Source organism: Apiospora marii (genome assembly GCF_038362585.1).
Source record: "Apiospora marii strain CBS 49790 chromosome Unknown utg000003l_segment0_segment0, whole genome shotgun sequence".
Classification (NCBI taxonomy): domain Eukaryota; kingdom Fungi; phylum Ascomycota; class Sordariomycetes; order Amphisphaeriales; family Apiosporaceae; genus Apiospora; species Apiospora marii.
In genome coordinates this window covers 4,416,831-4,435,650 of record NW_027117374.1, presented here as the reverse complement: position 1 = coordinate 4,435,650, position 18,820 = coordinate 4,416,831, and the positions used below count along the sequence as shown (strand labels likewise).

General features: G+C 54.9%; 8 protein-coding genes across 8 annotated transcripts; 5 read left to right on the top strand and 3 right to left on the bottom strand.

Annotated features, from left to right (window-relative positions):
* Positions 1 to 380: 380 nt before the first annotated feature.
* Positions 381 to 3,479, top strand: PG985_004939 (uncharacterized protein; the record flags this gene model as incomplete). Its single annotated transcript, XM_066824708.1, has 5 exons — positions 381 to 418; positions 453 to 492; positions 718 to 829; positions 902 to 3,335; positions 3,401 to 3,479. 5 exons carry the CDS (start codon positions 381 to 383, stop codon positions 3,477 to 3,479), a joined length of 2,703 nt encoding a protein of 900 aa, XP_066687868.1.
* A 1,528-nt stretch (positions 3,480 to 5,007) lies between these two features.
* PG985_004938 (uncharacterized protein) lies at positions 5,008 to 8,695 on the top strand (the record flags this gene model as incomplete). Its single annotated transcript, XM_066824707.1, has 3 exons — positions 5,008 to 6,894; positions 7,658 to 8,150; positions 8,244 to 8,695. 3 exons carry the CDS (start codon positions 5,008 to 5,010, stop codon positions 8,693 to 8,695), a joined length of 2,832 nt encoding a protein of 943 aa, XP_066687867.1.
* A 587-nt stretch (positions 8,696 to 9,282) lies between these two features.
* Positions 9,283 to 9,805, bottom strand: PG985_004937 (uncharacterized protein; the record flags this gene model as incomplete). Its single annotated transcript, XM_066824706.1, has 3 exons — positions 9,283 to 9,415; positions 9,617 to 9,700; positions 9,795 to 9,805. 3 exons carry the CDS (start codon positions 9,803 to 9,805, stop codon positions 9,283 to 9,285), a joined length of 228 nt encoding a protein of 75 aa, XP_066687866.1.
* Positions 9,806 to 10,328: 523 nt separating this feature from the next.
* PG985_004936 (uncharacterized protein) lies at positions 10,329 to 11,317 on the bottom strand (the record flags this gene model as incomplete). The annotated part of the gene is made up of 2 exons (XM_066824705.1): positions 10,329 to 11,213; positions 11,273 to 11,317. 2 exons carry the CDS (start codon positions 11,315 to 11,317, stop codon positions 10,329 to 10,331), a joined length of 930 nt encoding a protein of 309 aa, XP_066687865.1.
* Positions 11,318 to 11,970: 653 nt separating this feature from the next.
* Positions 11,971 to 13,312, top strand: PG985_004935 (uncharacterized protein; the record flags this gene model as incomplete). Its single annotated transcript, XM_066824704.1, has 3 exons — positions 11,971 to 12,301; positions 12,399 to 12,708; positions 12,793 to 13,312. 3 exons carry the CDS (start codon positions 11,971 to 11,973, stop codon positions 13,310 to 13,312), a joined length of 1,161 nt encoding a protein of 386 aa, XP_066687864.1.
* Positions 13,313 to 13,640: 328 nt separating this feature from the next.
* On the top strand, positions 13,641 to 16,161 carry PG985_004934 (uncharacterized protein; the record flags this gene model as incomplete). Its single annotated transcript, XM_066824703.1, has 7 exons — positions 13,641 to 14,297; positions 14,363 to 14,518; positions 14,865 to 14,993; positions 15,053 to 15,246; positions 15,306 to 15,373; positions 15,479 to 15,555; positions 15,613 to 16,161. The coding sequence occupies 7 exons, from the start codon at positions 13,641 to 13,643 to the stop codon at positions 16,159 to 16,161; spliced, it is 1,830 nt and encodes a 609-aa protein (XP_066687863.1).
* Positions 16,162 to 16,448: 287 nt separating this feature from the next.
* PG985_004933 (pathogen-related protein) lies at positions 16,449 to 17,502 on the bottom strand (the record flags this gene model as incomplete). Its single annotated transcript, XM_066824702.1, has 3 exons — positions 16,449 to 16,751; positions 16,857 to 17,242; positions 17,385 to 17,502. 3 exons carry the CDS (start codon positions 17,500 to 17,502, stop codon positions 16,449 to 16,451), a joined length of 807 nt encoding a protein of 268 aa, XP_066687862.1.
* A 368-nt stretch (positions 17,503 to 17,870) lies between these two features.
* PG985_004932 (uncharacterized protein) lies at positions 17,871 to 18,128 on the top strand (the record flags this gene model as incomplete). The annotated part of the gene is made up of 1 exon (XM_066824701.1): positions 17,871 to 18,128. One exon carries the CDS (start codon positions 17,871 to 17,873, stop codon positions 18,126 to 18,128), a length of 258 nt encoding a protein of 85 aa, XP_066687861.1.
* Positions 18,129 to 18,820: the final 692 nt, after the last annotated feature.

The window sequence follows — 18,820 nt, the reverse complement described above, 5'->3', positions numbered from 1 at the left end:
ACTGCGAAGATGGACGCGGAAATGTCGACAGGCGATTCTGCAGGCCCTAAATCCCACTCGCCGCCGCAGCAATCTAGTCAGAATGGCGGTTCCCTGGGAGTCAACGCTCAAAACAGCTTGAGCTTTCGCAGGTTTGCGACCACCCCCCGTCCAAGTCTCTTGGGCAGATGCGTATTTCCGTAACGGCGTTACTGACAGTGTTGTTTTCTTTCCGCGATTAAAGACAGCGTGCATCTCGAGCCTGCGAGGTATGTTTGTTTCGAGTCTCTCCCTCGTTTTTTAAGGTTGAGGACGCGGGTTGCTTTATCTGCCCTTTATCTGGGTCTCGTCAAAATCGTGCCGAGGTATCTCGGGCTTCGTACCCAGCGCAACCTATCAGCATGCCGCCAACAGCCACCACCCAAGACCGTATTGCCATGTAACTGCAGCCTAACATATTTGATTCTCGATAGACATGCCATGCTCGAAAGGTTCGATGTGACGCTGCCTCGTGTAAGTCTTGTCTCGTTTTGTTCTTGTTGCCGAGCCGCATCCCCTGCCGTCGCTTGCTGCCTGCCCCTCCTCTCCCACAATTCTGCGAAGCGTTGCGGCGAAGTAGTTGCTTATTGTTGGCGCGCCCGCCCGATGGCTTGCTTGTTAACTCTATTGACTACTTGACTGTCTCCCTGTGTTCGGAGTCTACCTATACTCTATCAGGACGGCGTTGGCTGACCACAGTATTGGCAGTGGGCGTCCCTTGCACGAATTGCGTCGCCTTCCAGATCGAATGCAAGATCCCAGCACCAAAGAGGAAAAAGACCACGGGGACGAGTGGCAGAGACTCGGACAGGTAGGCTGGCCCAATTGCATTTGGTCCGCGCATAGGAATGGCAGCTAACGCGCGACTAAACAAGCGAACGAGGCGATAATGTCGAGGAGCGCTCGCCGGCGGCGACTGGCGTGTCGTCCACATTTCAATCCAGACCAGCCGTATACCACTCGTCGGAAGGTACACCAGCAACGACTTTGACAGAAGCACAAGCGAGGAAAGAGGAGGTTGACAACGATACGTTTTTAAATCTAGTCATGAAGCCGAAGTTCACCAGAGCACCCATCACGGAAGCCGGACGAGTCGCCTTCCTCGGAGAGTCGTCCAACCTTACACTCCTGGTCCACGACCGCCAAGGTTCTTCCGATGTCGTCCATTACCCACTGCCCGACAATGTGAGGGGTTCAAGGGCCCGACTGACTGAATTGGACAACATTGAGATCGACATATTACACCAGCGTGGCGCGTTCCTCCTCCCACCGAGGTCACTGTGCGACGAACTGATCGAGGCCTATTTTCGATGGGTTCACCCCATTGTGCCAGTCATCAACCATAGTCGCTTCATGAGACAGTATCGAGATCCCAAGAACCCCCCGTCGCTCCTGCTTTTACAGGCCGTGCTGCTTGCTGGCTCGCGAGTTTGCAATAACCCGCAATTGATGGATGCCAATGGCTCTACAACCCCTGCCGCCCTGACGTTTTACAAGCGTGCCAAAGCGCTCTATGATGCCAACTACGAAGATGATCGTGTAACTATCGTCCAGTCCCTGATCCTGATGGGTTGGTACTGGGAGGGACCTGAAGATGTTACCAAAAACGTATTCTACTGGAGCCGTGTCGCAACCATTGTAGCTCAGGGGTCCGGCATGCACCGAAGTGTGGAGAGCTCTCAACTCAGCAAGGCAGATAAACGGTTGTGGAAGCGCATCTGGTGGACCCTGTTCACGCGGGATCGATCGGTTGCCGTGGCCCTTGGACGTCCGGTGCATATCAACTTGGATGACTCGGATGTGGAGATGCTTACTGAGGACGATTTCGTCGAGGACGAGACTGATCATGCGAGCGGTTTCCCGCCTGACCCTATCCATGTCCAATTTTTCTTGCAGTATGTCAAGTTGTGCGAGATCATGGGCTTGGTGCTATCGCAGCAATATTCGGTAGCCTCGAAGGGTCGGCAGCGAAACGCCATCGATCTTACCCATAGTGACATGGCACTGGCCGACTGGTTACAAAACTGCCCGAAAATCATCTACTGGGAAATGCCTCGGCATCATTTCTGGAGCGCCTTGCTTCATTCAAACTACTACACTACCCTCTGTCTGCTACATCGGGCGCACATGCCCCCGAACAACAACCATGGCTTCAGATATCCGGACGACTCATCATATCCTTCCCGAAACATTGCGTTCCAAGCGGCGGGTATGATCACGTCCATTATCGAGAATCTGTCGGCCCATGATGAACTACGTTACTGCCCAGCTTTCGTCAATTATAGTCTGTTCTCGGCGCTCATCATGCATGTATACCAGATGCGGTCACCGGTCCCGTCAATCCAGCAAGTCACTCACGACAGAATCCGGACATGCATGGGCGCTCTCAAAGAAGTTTCGAAAGTTTGGCTGGTAGGCAAGATGATTTACACGCTGTTCGAGTCCATCCTCGGGAATAGGTCGCTCGAGGAGAGGTTACAGAAAGCTGCAGGCAAGCGACATCGCAAAGCGCAACAGAGTTTCAACCAGTTGGAGCAGCAGCAGCAGCAACAGATGAGGTCGGCGGAAGCAGCCAAAAGAAAATACGATGAGATGGCCATCGATTTTAGTGTGAGCACACCTACACAACAAGAGTCATACGAGAGGTCAAGGCCACAGACACCGGCACAAACGCAAAAGAGCGACCTGCACCAGAGCCATATGGGACCTCCCGTTGCATCGCCCAACACCCGGCCGGGAGATACGTTCATGGGTGGCACTCACAGTCGACCGCATACTAGACCAGCCACACCATTCAACCCTTCCTTCTCGGTCCCTGCCACGCCTCCTGACCTGTACCTCGTCACTCGCAATTCGCCAAACTTGTCGCAGTCGATATGGGAGAACTTCCAACCCGATCAACTTTTCCCTGAGAACACATCGATACCTCAGTTTCCCCAAGTCTCGCCATCGCAAACTAACCAAGGCCTGGATCCCAACATGATGGCACAGTTCCAGGGAATGTCGCAGATGCCGAGCCAAGGTGGGCAGTATCAACAGCAGCAGCAACAGCAACCACCGGCACAACATCACCACCAAGCACAGCAACAGCCGTCACATCAGCAGCGCGGCAGCACATCGACGGCCAAAGGGATGAGTGGAAGTCCTGGTCAGGCGGACGGCATGCTCCAACCCAACATGGGACAATTTCAAGGACAGCCGGGACAAATGTGGCAGCATGATGGTGGTCTACCGGACGGGCATAGCCCAAGCGACAGCTGGAGTACAGGATCTGCAACGGGACAGCCAGTACCAGCCACGCTGAATGTCGAAGACTGGTGAGTGGATGGCGCATAATTGATGACGACCAACGAATGGTTAGACTGACATCTCTCTTCTCCAGGTTTCAATTCTTCGGAATCAATGGCAACGATATGAACTTGGGCAATCTGGATCTGGGTCTCGGGAATGCTGGACCGTGAGTCCGCCCAGAAGGTGAAACGGACATTGATGAAGCATATGAGAGGAAAAAAAAAAAAAAAAAAGTAAATTCTACCAACACAGCTTGATGGCCACGGCGGAAACCATGCAAACACCAGTGCTCATGCAGGCATAAAGGGAAGAGAGATGGTGTTGCTCTAGGTATTGCTCGGTTGAGAAGTGTGTATATCCATATGTAACGAACACCTGGGTCTTTCCGCCCACACGTTGATATCAAGGGTTAGAAAATACAACCAGATCTAATCTGTCAATTGCAGGTGGTTTCCAAACACCGACAAGCTTTTTGTCCCCTACGAGCTCTCGCCTATGGCATGCCGGTAACACTTGGATGCTAATAATTACGTAGTCGGAGGAGTTTCTGAGATTGCGGTCTGGAATTTGGATCTTTACCATCATGCCGGAGTGCATAGCCAAGCAGCGCCTGACTTCTGTTAGGTAAACGGTGGTAAATATATCTTGATTGATGGTAGGATGGTGGGGTCGAGCATGATTGGCAGCGGAGGCGGCACTGCACCATCTAAAGAGGTGATTGGCCTGGAGACATGAAACCGGCGCTCCGCATGCTGGACCATGCTGAAGAGCTGCAAGGGCCAATATTCACGTACTGTCATATGTAATGAAAGGGGGGGTACGTAAGACAGTCTCCTTTGTAAGGCCAGCACGTCGGCACGGGATCCCAATCCAGCTCTCCAGTCCACTCCACGCATGCAGAGGCCCCAATCCCATCCAGTCGGTGGTCGGCTAAGCGTGTTACGTACCTCCCCGTTCGCTGAGAGCAAGTTCCAATGTGGTGTTACCTGCAAGCCTTGGTGGGATGTTTGTTCTCTTTGACCAAGCCGGAGTCGTAATTTTGGCAGCTCATCTGGACGGACAGGCTCAGACTCAGACTCAGACTCTGCATACACACGCACATTGATCAATACATACATCCCATAACTTAGACTGTTACCTCCCGTTGTTGTTGTTTACTCTCATTTGTTCGCGGGTGCATCCCAATTAGGATCATATCCATCCATCCTCCAAAGTCAACGACAGACAGACAGACAGGCCTGGACCAAAGACGGGGTGTTGCGATTAAGCCACAATTGTAGCAGTTAGGTAGTAGTTCCGGACACCAGACACCACCACGCTCCATTCCTTTCTACACCGTCCACCGTCCGTCCTCCACCCCCAACCCATCAGACGGGTAATACCACCAATTCGTTGTCCTTTCACAGACCACATCCCTCGGGCTTCAAACCACCTTTGCCAACTCTCGAGCCTCCACCTGCGAACCACTCCCACCTGCCCTCTCAATTAGATCCCCACGACCAGGCATTACCGGCCGCTCGAGGCTCCAACCCTCATAAATGTCATCAACAACCGGCATCGACCTGTCGCGGCTTTGATGCACCTCCTCCTGCATCTGCATCCCACCCGCTTCGCGCGGACACGAGCAAACCGTCTTGCTGGTCTGGAAACGCTCCTGTCTTGAACAGCCGATCCGCCCCTAGATCAATCCGACCAACCATGGCCCCTCCTCCCGCCCGCTCTACATCCAACCAGAATGTGAGCTCCATATCCTCCACGGCTCTGATGCCGGCCGGCGTCGACGGGGAGTCGCGGCCACGCAATCGCCGGGGACCCAGCGCCAACGATGCCGCCTCGAATCCTCTAGCCTCCCGGTCTTCACCCCGTCTCAGCCCTGCCCCCAGCCGTGGCATCAGCCCTTTGCCGGCAACCCACCTCAGCACGACCAAGCTCGCCGATAGCGGACGATCGAGCCCTATCACTTCGTCCTTTAGCAAGGGTCTACTCGACGGCCAGTGGGCCCCGACCTGGGCATCGGTACAAGAGCTCGCGTCTTCTATACTTACCGGTGGTGAGAGCGGTTACAACAGCGAGGCATCGCGACCTACTAGCAGGAATGGGAGTAGATCTCGGCAGAAGGCAGCAGGGAAAGCCCCGGGTGCCAATGGCAACAAAAGTAACATGCCCGATAACTGGGGGCCAGCACCACCGAGAAAATCGGGCCGGCCGAAAGCCGAGGATATCGCCGCGGGAACCCTTGCGGAAAGAGAGGCTGCTCTCAAGGCCAGGAAGACCGCGAGCGTCCTAGAGAGCTACGAGGGTGTGAACGGGGGTCTAGATGTTGCTGGCAAGTACAAGAGGCGCAATTCGGACGAGAACTTGGCTGCCGCCCGAAGCGAGCCGATCATGGAGGATCAGTTGGTCTATCTACACCATGTGCTACCAACCGACACATACGCTGGCCTCATCCTCCGATATAGGTGCCAGGATCACGCTTTCAGGAAGACGAATGGCTTGTGGTCCCGGGATAACATCCAAGTTCGCAAACATTTGATGATACCTGTAGACGCTTGCGAGGTTAAGGGCCGACCTTGCGACCCCCCAAATTACTTCGACCGAACAGTAGACCATTTGGCAACAACGCCGCTGCGAGAGAATCCCATGCAGAGTGGGATGGCAGACGGCTGGCCCAATGAGCTTCCAGTACTTGAACAGTCTTCTAACCCACAAAACACCAAAACCCAGTCACTGCCGGAAGAGGAACAACCTTGGACACATGTACGCTGGGTAAAGATCGACGGCGTCAATAATGCCGTGGAAATCGTAAGAGTCCCAAGGCAGGCCGTGGGCTTCTTCCCCCCGAGGCGGAAGAAGAGCATCCGCACCGTCTCTGCCTTCTCGTCACCGCGCCAGTCTCTCGACCTATCTCGCGGCATCACAGGAGGTTCCAGCGAGCCCGCCATGGATAGCCCTGGCAATTGTTCCTCGCGGAGACAGAGCTCGATAGGTAATGCGCGACGTCCTACTGTGGGGAGCATGGGTACCTCATCCACCGGCAGGAGCAGGGGCAACAGCCTAGCCAGTCCCAGTGATGGGGCGCCGGCCTGGATGCGGAGACCCGGAGGCGTCGGTACAATGGGCCGGAGCACTCGGGCTCCCGGGCCGGCCAAGGACTCTCTCAACACCTGGGTCAACAAACGGCTTCCCAAGGGCTTCAACATTGATACCATGCCCTCCATGTCGGTGATGGGCTCGGAATCCGCCCATTGGGGCTTCAACAGTGCTAAGACAGACGATGCTACGGGTATTGTGGAAAGCCCCTTTGAGGATGGCCGCGACGCAAATGCTATGGCTTCGAAGCAGGGCATGGGCCTGGAACAAGCAGCGGCGACTGTCGAGACGTGGCTGCGGGGTGCATGGGCAAAGCGACCGTCCACGCCTAGGTTGAGCTCCACAAGGAGACCAGCGGAAGACTTGGATCTTATCGAATTGACCGATACCAACAGTGATGACGGGGGTCCCAGGACACCGTTGCGCATGCCAGAGTCGAACCTGTTAAATTCGGGCTACTTCGGCACCACTGGGAGGAACGAGGGCGAAGGCACGGTAAGGGGCCGCACAGGAACATCTTCGGCAGGAAAGGGCAAGAAGGACGACTGAAGCATTGTTACGGTCTCTTGTCCCACCTTTGGACCTGATGGATACCAGTATTCGGGCCGCTGGCTATTTGCATTTCAGGCGTTGCTGGTGCTGATACGACATTTCGAATTTACCGACTGCAATGGGCCCTTTTGTATATAGAGATAGCATGGGATGGTTTGATGTGAGAGCAAGCAGCAGAAGCCGGGTCGAAAGTTCAACATACCAAAGTGTCTTTACTACTACTGGGCGTTCGAGGGTGTTGGGAGAGCAGGAATGTTTTAGTTCTTCATTATAGATCGGCCAATGCCAAAGGCTATGAATTCATCTACCCTACCTACCTTTGATGTACACCAATCATCAATCAATGACTGCCCCGTCGATTAAGATGTGCCGGTACCTGAGGGGGAAGCCATCGGCGATCCACTTTTAGCGAGGATGACCCGGTCAATGGATCGGAGACCAGGCGGCTGGATTTGGACTTTAATCCATCAATGTTGTAGTGCAAGGTACTTATTATTCCAACCAAACTGCGACCCTCCAAACAAGCCGCCATTAGCCTGCCTTGCCTCATTGGCATCTCGAGACTTGCGATTGCTGCGATGAAGCTTATACAATTGAGCTGAGCGGGCTTACGAATAAATCAACGAACCGATATTTGAAGTCCTACAGCGACAGACGAGCGAACCAACCGAACCCCACGGCGCATACAGAAACCCCCCATCGACAGACAACCCACCCCGTTTGCGCGCGCGCGCAACAACGCACCATGCCCATCTGTATCGAGTGCCGGCACCCGGTCAAGACGCTATGGACGCAGTACTCGGGCGCGGGCGACCCGTCGAGCGGGCATAACATCCGGCTGACGGTGTGCAAGAACTGCGGCCGCTTCTGCGACAAGTACGTCGAGCACGACTTCGTGGTGCTCTTCATCGACCTCGTCCTCATCAAGCCCCAGGTCTACCGCCATCTGCTGCACAACACCCTCATGCGCGAGGGCGACCAGTTCGACCCCTCCATCGTCCGCCTCGGCACCCTGCTGCTGCTCTTCGACGTCTACCTCACCTGGGCCCGCATCGAGAAGCAGACGGTGCCGGGGGACGCGATCACGGCGGCGGCGGGCGCGGGGGCTTCGGGGGCGGACGAGCTGCAGAACCAGATGGTTGGGAGTAACCTCGGTTCGCTGGCTCAGCAGCCCATCGTCTTCCAATACATGTTCTTCCGTAGGTGTCTTGTCGTCGTGTCGTCCCCTTTCCCATTTCTCGTCTTTTACTGTTGATACGGCCCCGCGACTCTCGACTAATTCCCCTCGCTAGTAATCCTCTGCACCTGCTCGACTCTCGCCTTCCAGCTCTCGATCCGCTTCCTGACGTCGTCGCCGCTGTCGCCGCTGAACCAGCTGGGCCTGCTGCGGACGTACACGCGGCCCAACTCGGTGTCGACGGCGCTGCTGGTGTCGAGCTCGACCAAGCTGTTCCCGATCCTCATGGTCATCTGGGACTACGACGTGCCGGCGGCGGCGCGCAGCCTCGGCTGGGCCGTCGTGCTCAACAACGTCGAGGCCCTCAAGATCCTGCTCGACTGCGGCTACCCCGTCGCCCTTGTCCTGGCCGCCGCCGGCGCCGTCGCCCGCTGGATCGTTGGCCGCGCCATCCTCTGGGTCGTCGGGCTCGAGGGGGTCGACAGTGTGAGCGAGAGCGCTGTCGCCGCCGACGGGCGGGCGATTATGGAGGTGGTCAAGGAGTGGGCGGGGCGGCTGGCCTGGTGACGTGTTTGTAACAAATAGATAATGAAGCGAATTCACGTGCAAAGGACGGCAAATCACTTAATACTGGTTCTGGGTGCAGGTTGGGCATAGACTTGAAACTGTACACTCTCTAGCCAGTTGGCCAGGTTCGGGTTCTATGATTCCTGCTCAAGACGAACTAGCAACAACCCGCAAATTCCCTCCTTTCTTTCCCAAAACGCCGATGAATATGACATGTAAAACAAGCTGGGGCAGTAGATACGCGAGCGGTGAAACACCACGATACTACGGCTGCTGTTGCTGCTGATGACTGAGAACGACATTGGTAATACAGGGACAGTGGTAGGCCTTCCGATGAATGCCTTTCGTCCATACCGCCCGCTTCGCTCGTTTCCTCAACATCTTCTTTATATCTTCCCCTTGATATGTATTGTTTCCTCTCAATAGGTCTTCCTTCGAAGCTTAGGCGGGCAAAGGCTGCTGCTGCTCTCCTGGCCGTTGCCCCAGCATCGGGCAAGGGCACTATCCTCTTACAGGCTTGACGAGCATTCGTTGGCCTCTTCTTTCCTCCTCGAACTTGTAGTCGGCCTCCATTTCATTTCTCGGCCCTATTCGTGTTCGTAGCCCGCCCGCACGGTGCCGGATCTCGGCTCGATCAGCGGGTTGAGCTGCGCCATAAAGGTGATGAACCACATCAGGTAGCAGGCGACGAAGGCGATGATCAGGGAGGAGCGCCAGGTCCTGGATGGGGATTGTACAGTTAGCGAAATGAAACTAGGCCCTTGTGCCTTTGAACGCGCATGCGGGAGGCCGCCGGTGGGCTTCTGATGGCGCGAGGTGTCTCCAAATATCATGTCTGTCGGGAATGATTCGGGCGGCAGTCGATTCGCAATGGATTGATGGAATATCGGGTGAGCAAAAGAGAGAAGCGCAAAAACTCACGTCTGGTTCTCGCCCTTGGGTGCCAGGAACCATGCGGCGGCGCAGAAGGCGGCCACGATGATGGCGCCAATGAAGACGCTGTACCTGTTGTTGTGCAGCGTTTGAGTTAGCTATGCGTACAGCGCTACCAAGTTCAGTACAGCAGCAGGTGCAGCAGCAACAGCATTGGGAAACCTACCCTTGAGCCATGGTAAAGTGTTGTTTTCTTTTCTAATGCAAGAAAGTGTAGGATTGCGCCGGGGAATGTAAAGGAGACAAGAGAGGTAGACGAAGAAGACGGGGAAATATGGCGGAATCGGATAAGGCGATTCGGATTGTTGACGACGTCGGTTTGAGAGCTATCCGGCGGGTGGATTGGAGCTGCTGTCGCCTTGCGCTGGTGCTGCTACTGCTGCTGCACGTCGTTGCACTTGACGGTCGCCAAGATTCCCGAAGTGGCTTAGCTTAGGTACATGGTCATTGTAGGCCCCCAAACCCCTGGACAGTGCCTCCATGTGCCTATACTTTACAGCTACGCTCACTACTAGACTGATAATTGTTTGTCTTTCTACTTCTCTAAAACAACAACCAATCCATAGTAATCTTCCGATATATGTCCATTAACTGCTACGCAAAATAGATGCTGTTTTATTTCACTCATACTTTTTGTGTTGTACAGAAGACTCGGGATCAACGTAGAGAGAAGCTATAGACGAGATACCCCTTTTGCTTTTCATGCGTCATTCTCATATTTCAGGCCAGCCCTCAGACGGGCCGCGCCATATATGCCAGCAATGTCCCCCTTGTCTCCGCCTGCATGTTTGGCCACATCCTGCACGTATTCCTTGGCGACTTGTGCGTTCTTGAGCTCTACGCCATTCTGCTGCCCTAGGTCGAGGGCATGAGAGGCATCCTTGATGGCGTTGTCGGCCGAGAAAAGGGGTGCGTCCATCTTGTGGTACACGCCCTGGATCATCCGCTCGCCGTACGCCGACCAGGGCCCGCCGACGAACAGGTCGACAAACTGCTTCACCGGCGCCGTGCCCACTTCGGACTTCTCGGCCAGCGTCAGCGCCTCGGCGAGCTGCGTCACCATGTTGAGCACAAAGGTGTTGCCGATCAGCTTGAGCTTCAGGGCGCTGCCGTACGCCTTGTCCTCGAACGGGATCTCGGCCTTGCCCATGACGCCCTGGATGAAGGGGCGCAGCTTGTCGATGGACGACTTGGGCCCCGCCGGCACGAAAATGAGCTGCGCCGCGTCCGCCGCGGCCGGGGCGCCAAACACGGGGCTGGCCACGAACTCGGCCCCAGCGTCGATGAGCGACTTGGCCAGGCGCTCGGTGGTGTCGGGGTGGATCGTGGACGTCTCCACGAACAGCTTGCCCTTGAGGCCGCCGGACTGGAGGATGGACGCGTACAGCTCCTCGACGGCCTGGTCGTTGCTGAGGGAGGTGAAGATGATGCTGCTGCGCTTCACGCCGTCCTCGACCGAGTCGAGCGCCTCCGCCTTGTCCGAGCCCACCTTGGCGACCAGGTCGTCGGCCCGCTTCTTGGTCCGGTTGTAGACCAATAGCGGCTTGTCGAGTGACCCTTTCTCTGCCAGGTTCTTTGACATGCCCTGAAACCCGTGTTAGTCGCGACTCTTGAAGCGTTCTTGTAGACCGAAAATGTACTTACCCGGCCCATGTTGCCGAGGCCGATCCAGAACAGTTGGGGAGCCATGTTATGCGGCTAGCAGTACACGGGGTGCTTTGATGAAATGACAAGTATTAGTCGTGATGAATGTGAGTATGGATAGTGATATGCAGCAAAGCCCTGATAAGAAAGTTCAAGACTCGATGCCAGAGAAGTTGGAGGGATGTATGGGACAGTTATATACTGGGAGACTTCAAGGGGAAATGCTCATGCATCTTGACCTAGCACCTAGATGCTCCTCAATTATGGTGACTGATACCTAGATATCCCACCCACCACCAAAGCGTCAATGGAGTACAACCCCGCAACCTAGCGGGCTAGCCGATCCACCAGCGGGATCCCTTACACCAAGCCAGGGCAGTCATTCCTCCGTATAGGCATGAAGCATCACTAATAGCCAAACCAGGCATATTGTCTAGCGCTGACAAATTGTCAAAAAGGTTTACCCGGTCGAGTTGATGAGCTACGTAGTACGATCTACCAGTCCCGCCTAGATCCGGCACTGGGATAGCCGCCATTGTTGGGCGATTCGCTGCTCGGCTCGACCACGTAACTGCGACGGCATCCCAGTCTTTAACACGGCGGTCTCGGCATTTCGCTTCAATCGAGAGGCTATCCTGTCCTGCAGCCCCAGCCATCTCCAAAGAAGCCCATTTTGCAATGCGACCCCGTGGCATATGATGTTTTCTAGCAACGCTCTGATGCGCTGGCCGCAGCAGTGTTTCACGCGAGGGCCACGACTGCTGCAGCAGCACCTCGGGCAGGTGGTGGCACGCCAGCCGAAAAGGTCCCTACACCTAGCGCCCCCCTTCCTGCTCGATGACTACATCCCGCGATACCAGCTCCTTTCGAGTGTCGAGGCATCTAGGAAGCGCTCCCGAGCATATGCCCATCTTAGTAATTGCAACCTGTGTCCCCGGCTTTGTGGGGTCAACCGGTATGAGACGACTGGCGTATGTCTGATTGGAGCGGACGTTAAAGTCAATGTGATTGCACCACACTTCGGAGAAGGTCAGTCTATAGACACCTACACACGTATATTTACACATTGTATTAGAAATTTCGTCCACCTGGTTCATATAAACCTTTACTAACAGGTCCTTGACAGAACCCTGCATCCAGGGGCACAATGGCAGCGGCTCCGTCTTCTTTTCTGGCTGCAATCTCCGCTGTACCTTCTGCCAGAACCATGACATTGCGCATCAACGCAACGGCTTTGACCTTACCCCAGAGCAGCTGGCGGAATGGTATATCAAACTGCAGGATACGGGAGGCGTTCACAACATCAACCTAGTCACTCCCGAACATGTTGTCCCTCAAGTTGCTCTATCGATACTAGCAGCGCGGGATATGGGCCTGACGCTACCTGTTATATACAATACCTCGGCCTTCGACTCCCTTGAATCGCTTGAACTTATGTAAGTGGTACTTCAGACATGCTCCTTGGGGGACATACAGACAGTACTTGAGCGACGCGGTACTAATCCAATGGGTGAAAAAAGGGATGGACTGGTGGACATCTATTTGCCCGACTTCAAAGTGTGGTCTAAGAATGCTTCGAGGCGGCTACTGAAGGCGGACGACTACGCAGCAGTTGCCCGTGAAAGCATCCAGGAGATGCAGCGGCAGGTGGGCGACCTCTGTTTCACCGCCGACGGCATCGCGAAAAGAGGGCTCCTGGTCCGTCATCTCGTCATGCCCGGAAAGGAGGCCGAGGCCGGAGCCATCATGGGGTTTCTGGCAGAACACGTCTCCAAGGATGTGTTTGTCAACATCATGGAGCAATACCGCCCCGCGGCTCACGTGGGCAAGCCGAAGAAAGAACGCCAGCGGCGCCGGCAGGTCACCGAGCCCGGCGGCGTGCAGCACGGGGTGGTCGAGGACGATGTGGAAAACGTCAGGTACGCCGAGATCAACCGGCCGATCACAGAACGAGAAGTGTCTAGCGTGAGAAAGGCAGCGGAACAGGCAGGATTGTGGAGGTTCAATGATCTGCCTAAACACGACGGGTTTGCTCTTTGAGGCATGGGTATGGAAGATTGCATACCGGCAGACCATGATACCTACTTTACGTACTTACTCACAGGGTGTAAGTCGATGCCAGCACTACAAATGAATTGGACAGGGGGGTGTTTGTCTGGGTGGGCGGAGCTTGGCGAATTACAGTAGGTACCAATATGAAATGATAGGCGATCGGCTTAGTGGGGTTGGGCGGTCCCTTTGCTCCACCCCGATTAGAGATAAGGATTTTTATGCAGCAAAAAAGTTGCGAAGGCGCCGCAAAGAGCACGAGAGTACCTCGCATCACGCTGATTCTACAAAGCAATTGTACCAGCAAACAACATTCAAAATGGGTTCCGGTCGTCGTATGAAGAGAAAGCAGCGTGGTGACATTGAGCTCACGCAGCAGAAGAACCACCCCAGAAAAGAAGGAGCTCCCGCGGCCAAGAAGCGCAAGACTGCCACTGCCAAGTCCGCCGCTGCGCCTGCGAATAGGCAGAAGAAGGCCCCCAAGCCCGCCGTGGACGAGGACGACGATGAGTTCGACGTAGACGACATCAACTCCGACGAGCTCGAGGGCGAGGGCGAGGGTTTCGACGAGGACTCGGTCTTCGACTCAGACGAGGAGGAGCAACAGCTGCAGCAACAGAAGAAGGAGTTCCTCTTCTCCGACGATGAGGACGACGACTCAGATCGGGAGGAGCGCCTGACCGCCGCCAACATCGAGGGTCTCACAAGGAAACTCGACCAGCAGATGGCAGAGGATGCAGAGGCCGCAGAAGCCGAGTTGCAAGAGGCGGCCATACAGACCAACATTGGCGGCGAGGATGTCTTTGCCGACGACGAGGAGGGCGGAAAGCCTATGTCTATGCTCGCGCCCGATCTGCAGCTGCTGCGCTCGCGCATCAACGACGTGATACGGATCCTGGGCGACTTTTCCAAACTGGCCGAGCCTGGCCGCTCCCGAGCAGAGTATACGACGCAGGTCTTGAAGGATATCTCCGCCGTAAGCAGCAATCGTGCCGCCCATACGAACCACTTGACGGCGAAAGGCTGACATGCAATCTATAGTACTACGGTTACAGCCCTTTCATGGCCGAGAAGCTGTGGAATCTGTTCCCGCCGCAAGAGGCGTTTGCCTTTTTCGAAGCCAACGAGACGCCGCGCCCTGTTGTCATCCGCACGAATACCCTGAAGACTCACCGGAGAGAACTGGCTCAGGCTTTGGTATGTTCTAGTGGCGGCCAAATGAAAAGTACAACGGGCTTATAAATTAAACAGATCAACCGTGGAGTCACACTCGAACCTGTCGGCAAGTGGTCCAAGGTTGGACTCCAGGTTTTCGACACAACCGTACCCCTGGGTGCTACTCCCGAATACCTCTCCGGTCATTGTAAGCATATTCAGCTTTCGAACGTTGGGTAATAGAAGCGACTAACCATGTTTCTAGATATTCTTCAGGCAGCCTCTTCTTTCCTACCCGTCATGGCTCTGCAGCCGCAACCGAACGAGCGGATTCTTGATGTACGTTATCCAGAGTTTCAACAAAGGCAAAATTACTAACACGGCTTAGATGGCCTCGGCTCCCGGAGGAAAGACCACATACTGCTCCGCAATGATGAACAATACCGGTGTCGTCTTTGCCAACGATCCCAACAAGGCGCGTGCCAAGGGTCTTATTGGTAACATCCATCGTCTAGGAGTAAGTTCGGGGATGACACGGGGAGGTGCGAGACCAGTACATTTGCTAATGTCGCATAGGTGAGGAACACTATTGTTTGCTCCTACGATGCCAAGGAGTTCCCTAAAGTCATGGGAGGCTTTGACCGAGTTCTGCTGGATGCTCCCTGTTCGGGAACTGGTGTCATCTCCAAGGATCCCAGCGTCAAGACAAGCCGTACAGAGAAGGATTTCATACAGCTTCCTCACCTTCAAAAACAGCTTCTGTTGGCAGCGTAAGTATCCTCCTACAAGCTTATCCGGTCATTATCTCTCTAACCTGCAATGATTCTAGTATCGACTCGGTGAACCATGCTAGCAAGACCGGCGGTGTCATCGTGTACAGTACATGCAGTGTCACCGGTAAGTTTTCCTCTCCACTCAATGTCAATCCTGGAAAGGGGTTTTACGGAGTCTCCCTGGTCCAAAAGCTAGGGTTACGGAGCAACTGCTAATTGTTTGTATTAGTTGATGAGGATGAGTCTGTCGTTCAATACGCCCTTCGCAAGCGCCCGAATGTCCGACTAGTCGACACTGGAATTCCCGTAAGTCCATGATATTGATTACTCTAAGTAAGATTTGGCACTGACTATTGTAAACAGTTCGGTCGAGAAGGTTATACTAGCTACATGGGCAAGAACTTCGGTGCCAGCCTCAAGCTGACCAAGAGGTTTTTCCCCCACACCGTCAACATGGACGGTTTCTTCGTGGCCAAGTTCCAGAAGGTTGGTCCTTCGCCCAAGGAAAGTGGCCGGGCCAAGGCCGACAACGAGGACTACGACATGGACCTGCACCAGCCCGTCCTCGGCGAAGACGAGAAGAACGGTGCCAAGAAGGACGACGATTTCGGTGGCTTCGATGAGGAGGAGGATGAGGACTACATCGAGCGCGCCAAGCACAACGCCATGCGCCGGAGAGGTTTCAACCCTCGTGCGGATAGCGCCAAGCAAGTAGCCAAGAAGGAGGAGTCCGAGAAGGAGGAGGCTTCCAAGAAGGAAGTGACCAAAGAAGACGTGCCCATGGAGGACGTGCCCAAGGATGAGGTGGCCAAGAAGGTTGAGTCTAAGAAGGAGGAGTCCAAAAAAGACGCGCCCAAGAAGGAGACCTCCAAAAGAGGGGCATCCAAGAAGGGGGCGTCCAAGAAGGCATGAGGAGGAATCGTCCGCAAGTAGACAGATACCCTAGAACCAGTGTCAGGATGGACCAGCGCTTGAAAAATGTATAATGGGATGATTGTGGCCAAATCCGAAAATATTTGTTTGAATAATCAATGTGAACTTTGGCAGTCAAAAAGGGTGCACAGTTTTAGCATCTCGAGGGAAACATAAAAATGTCGTTTGCCGCGTAAAAGAGCATATACTAAAAGACGTGACAATTGTTGTCATGGAAATAGGGGCTAGGCTTCATGATGTACACTGATTTATCTCTCCCTCTTATTCTAAGGCTGTTTCCCCGTGGCAGCCTCTAATACAACAGTGGCCTCAACATTGCCACTCGCACCCTGAACAGCGTCGTCGCTTGACACGCCGTGACTACCCGCCATGACAGGACACCCGGCGGCCGCCCCCGCCAGGGCCGCAGACGACTGCTGCGACAAAGCCGAACCCTCCGGGGCGATCTGGCGGAACATCTCGACGGGATCGAACCAAGTCTCCAGCTTGGTCACCTGGAACTTGTCGTTCAGGTGGGCCACGGTGACGCCTTGGATATCAATGGTCCCGCCGTGGGCCTTGGCCGTGATCTTTTTGCCGTTACTATTTTTCTGTTGTTAATGTCGACTTCGATTACATGCATGATAGAAAGGAGAAAAAAGGCAGCAAACCAGAACAAGAGCGCGAAGACTTACTCGTCCACAGAGACATAATCCTCCTTCATTTCGCCCCAGTGGCGCCACTTGAAGGCGACGACGGGGGGGCCCGCCGTAGACCTCGAGGACCTCCCAGGCAAAGGTGGGCATCATGCGCTTGAAGGTCTTGTGGCTCGAGGCGAGGTCGGAGCGGCGGGGGCTGTACCAGGCGTTGGGGGCGCCGATGATGGCGTTGTAGGTGCCGACCTTCAGCATGTACGCGGCGGGCTGCGGCGGCCCCCCGTTGACGGAAAAAGTGTAGGTGTCCGGGTCCACGGTCCGCCAGTCGCGCAGGTTCTTCTTGAAGGAGGCCTCGATCTCCCAGTTCTTGACCAGGTTCTGCACCAAGTCCGGAAGGCTGCCCGGCGCGTGCGAGGTCTGCTTGGCTGTGGGCGCAGAAGGCTCGCGTTAGTCTTCATGGTCTACTAGACACATGGACGACGGGAGGAGAACTTGATGATACGGGGAACAGAGAGTGTCCCGCTTATTCTGGGGTTGCTCTGAGTAGGCAAACGGTTTTCTACTAACTTTGCTCAAAGACCTTTCTTGTCTTCGAATAGTCCGGCGGCTGGCCGTGTCGCCATTCGGCATCGGCGTCCCCCAGCACAGCATTGGGATCTGTCATATAATCTGGAAGATCGGCCATGCTCCAGATATCAGATGTGACTGATGATATGTAACTAGCGGTCCGATGGTAGCACACAACCAGAGAAGTTTGAAGTTCGAAGAGGATTTGTTGTCCGCGCAAGGTACTGTGTTTTCGAAGCGGCAGGCACTGATAACCTGCTGAGCTTCCACCCCTCTCTATATATGCATAAGTCTATCTCCGTATGCCGGCCGTACCCCAATGGCAGGATTCATTGTGCCGCCGAGTCTCAGGCCGCACCGGTTTGCTTTCAGCTTGAACCAAAGATGATGGTAAGCCCTACCGGGTTTTGGCGTTTCCTATTGGACTCGATGGCCCTTGTTGCGGCATAGGAAACTGGACATGATCGAGACCACGACGGCTAAAGCATGTTCGACCCACGCGGAGAGGCGCCAGTTCGGTACGCCAAGATCTCTAGCAAGTCTGGAACTTGTGAAATTCCCCGGTTTAGGGGTCGAGGTACCGTTTCCCAGGTGCTGGCGATCGTGAGTGCCCAGTCAACGTGGCTCGATTTCCAGATCCAGTCGCATGATTGGGCCGCGTGGGAGACATCTGTGCCGCCCCTCAAGCTAAGGAGGAGGGAGCGGCAGGTCGGCCAGGAGGCCGACCCTCATACCAACGACTAGTGCCATCCTCATCATGCGGATCTGGCTTAGACCACCAAGAGTGGGAGACGTATCTGGTGGCGGCAAAGTTTACTAATTCAAGCGCGAAATCCTCTGTTGAATAACCCACCAAAAGTCGCGAAGAGGTGCAAAGTTGGTGAGTGGTGAGCACATATAACCCCTCGCCCGCTGCTATAGAAGCTGAATTGACGTGCAGTAGCCTAGCTCGTGTATGTACAGGCAGGCAAACAATCCGGTCCAGCCCTTTGCTGCGTTGTTCTGGTTCGAGTCCGAACGGGGCGGGAGTTGCCATGTGCCGTGGGCTTTTTGACTTAGCATCGTAAGACATGCAGCTCGGCTCTGTTCCGAATTGATGGCGAGTGCAGACATATCAACGAATGTAGAGTCTAGACCAGTTACCCATAGCAGCTCAGCAGGTGCCGTCTCCACCAGGATCCCAATATCTCCCAGGCGCCAAGGTGGATAGTACACACTCCTCTGACATAGTTGGGCATGTGTTGGTGGGAGATGCATATTGCCCAAGAAGCCGCCTAGACTGATCCCAATGTCAGTTTGTCCACGGAGTCAAGCCCCTCGGTACACCGTATCGGAGGCCAAGTGCTCTGCAGAGTATTCAATAAGCCGCTTACAATCACCCAGAGAATGGTTGGCCAAGCAAAAGGGCGGACGAAGGTGTGATTCGTAGAAGAAAC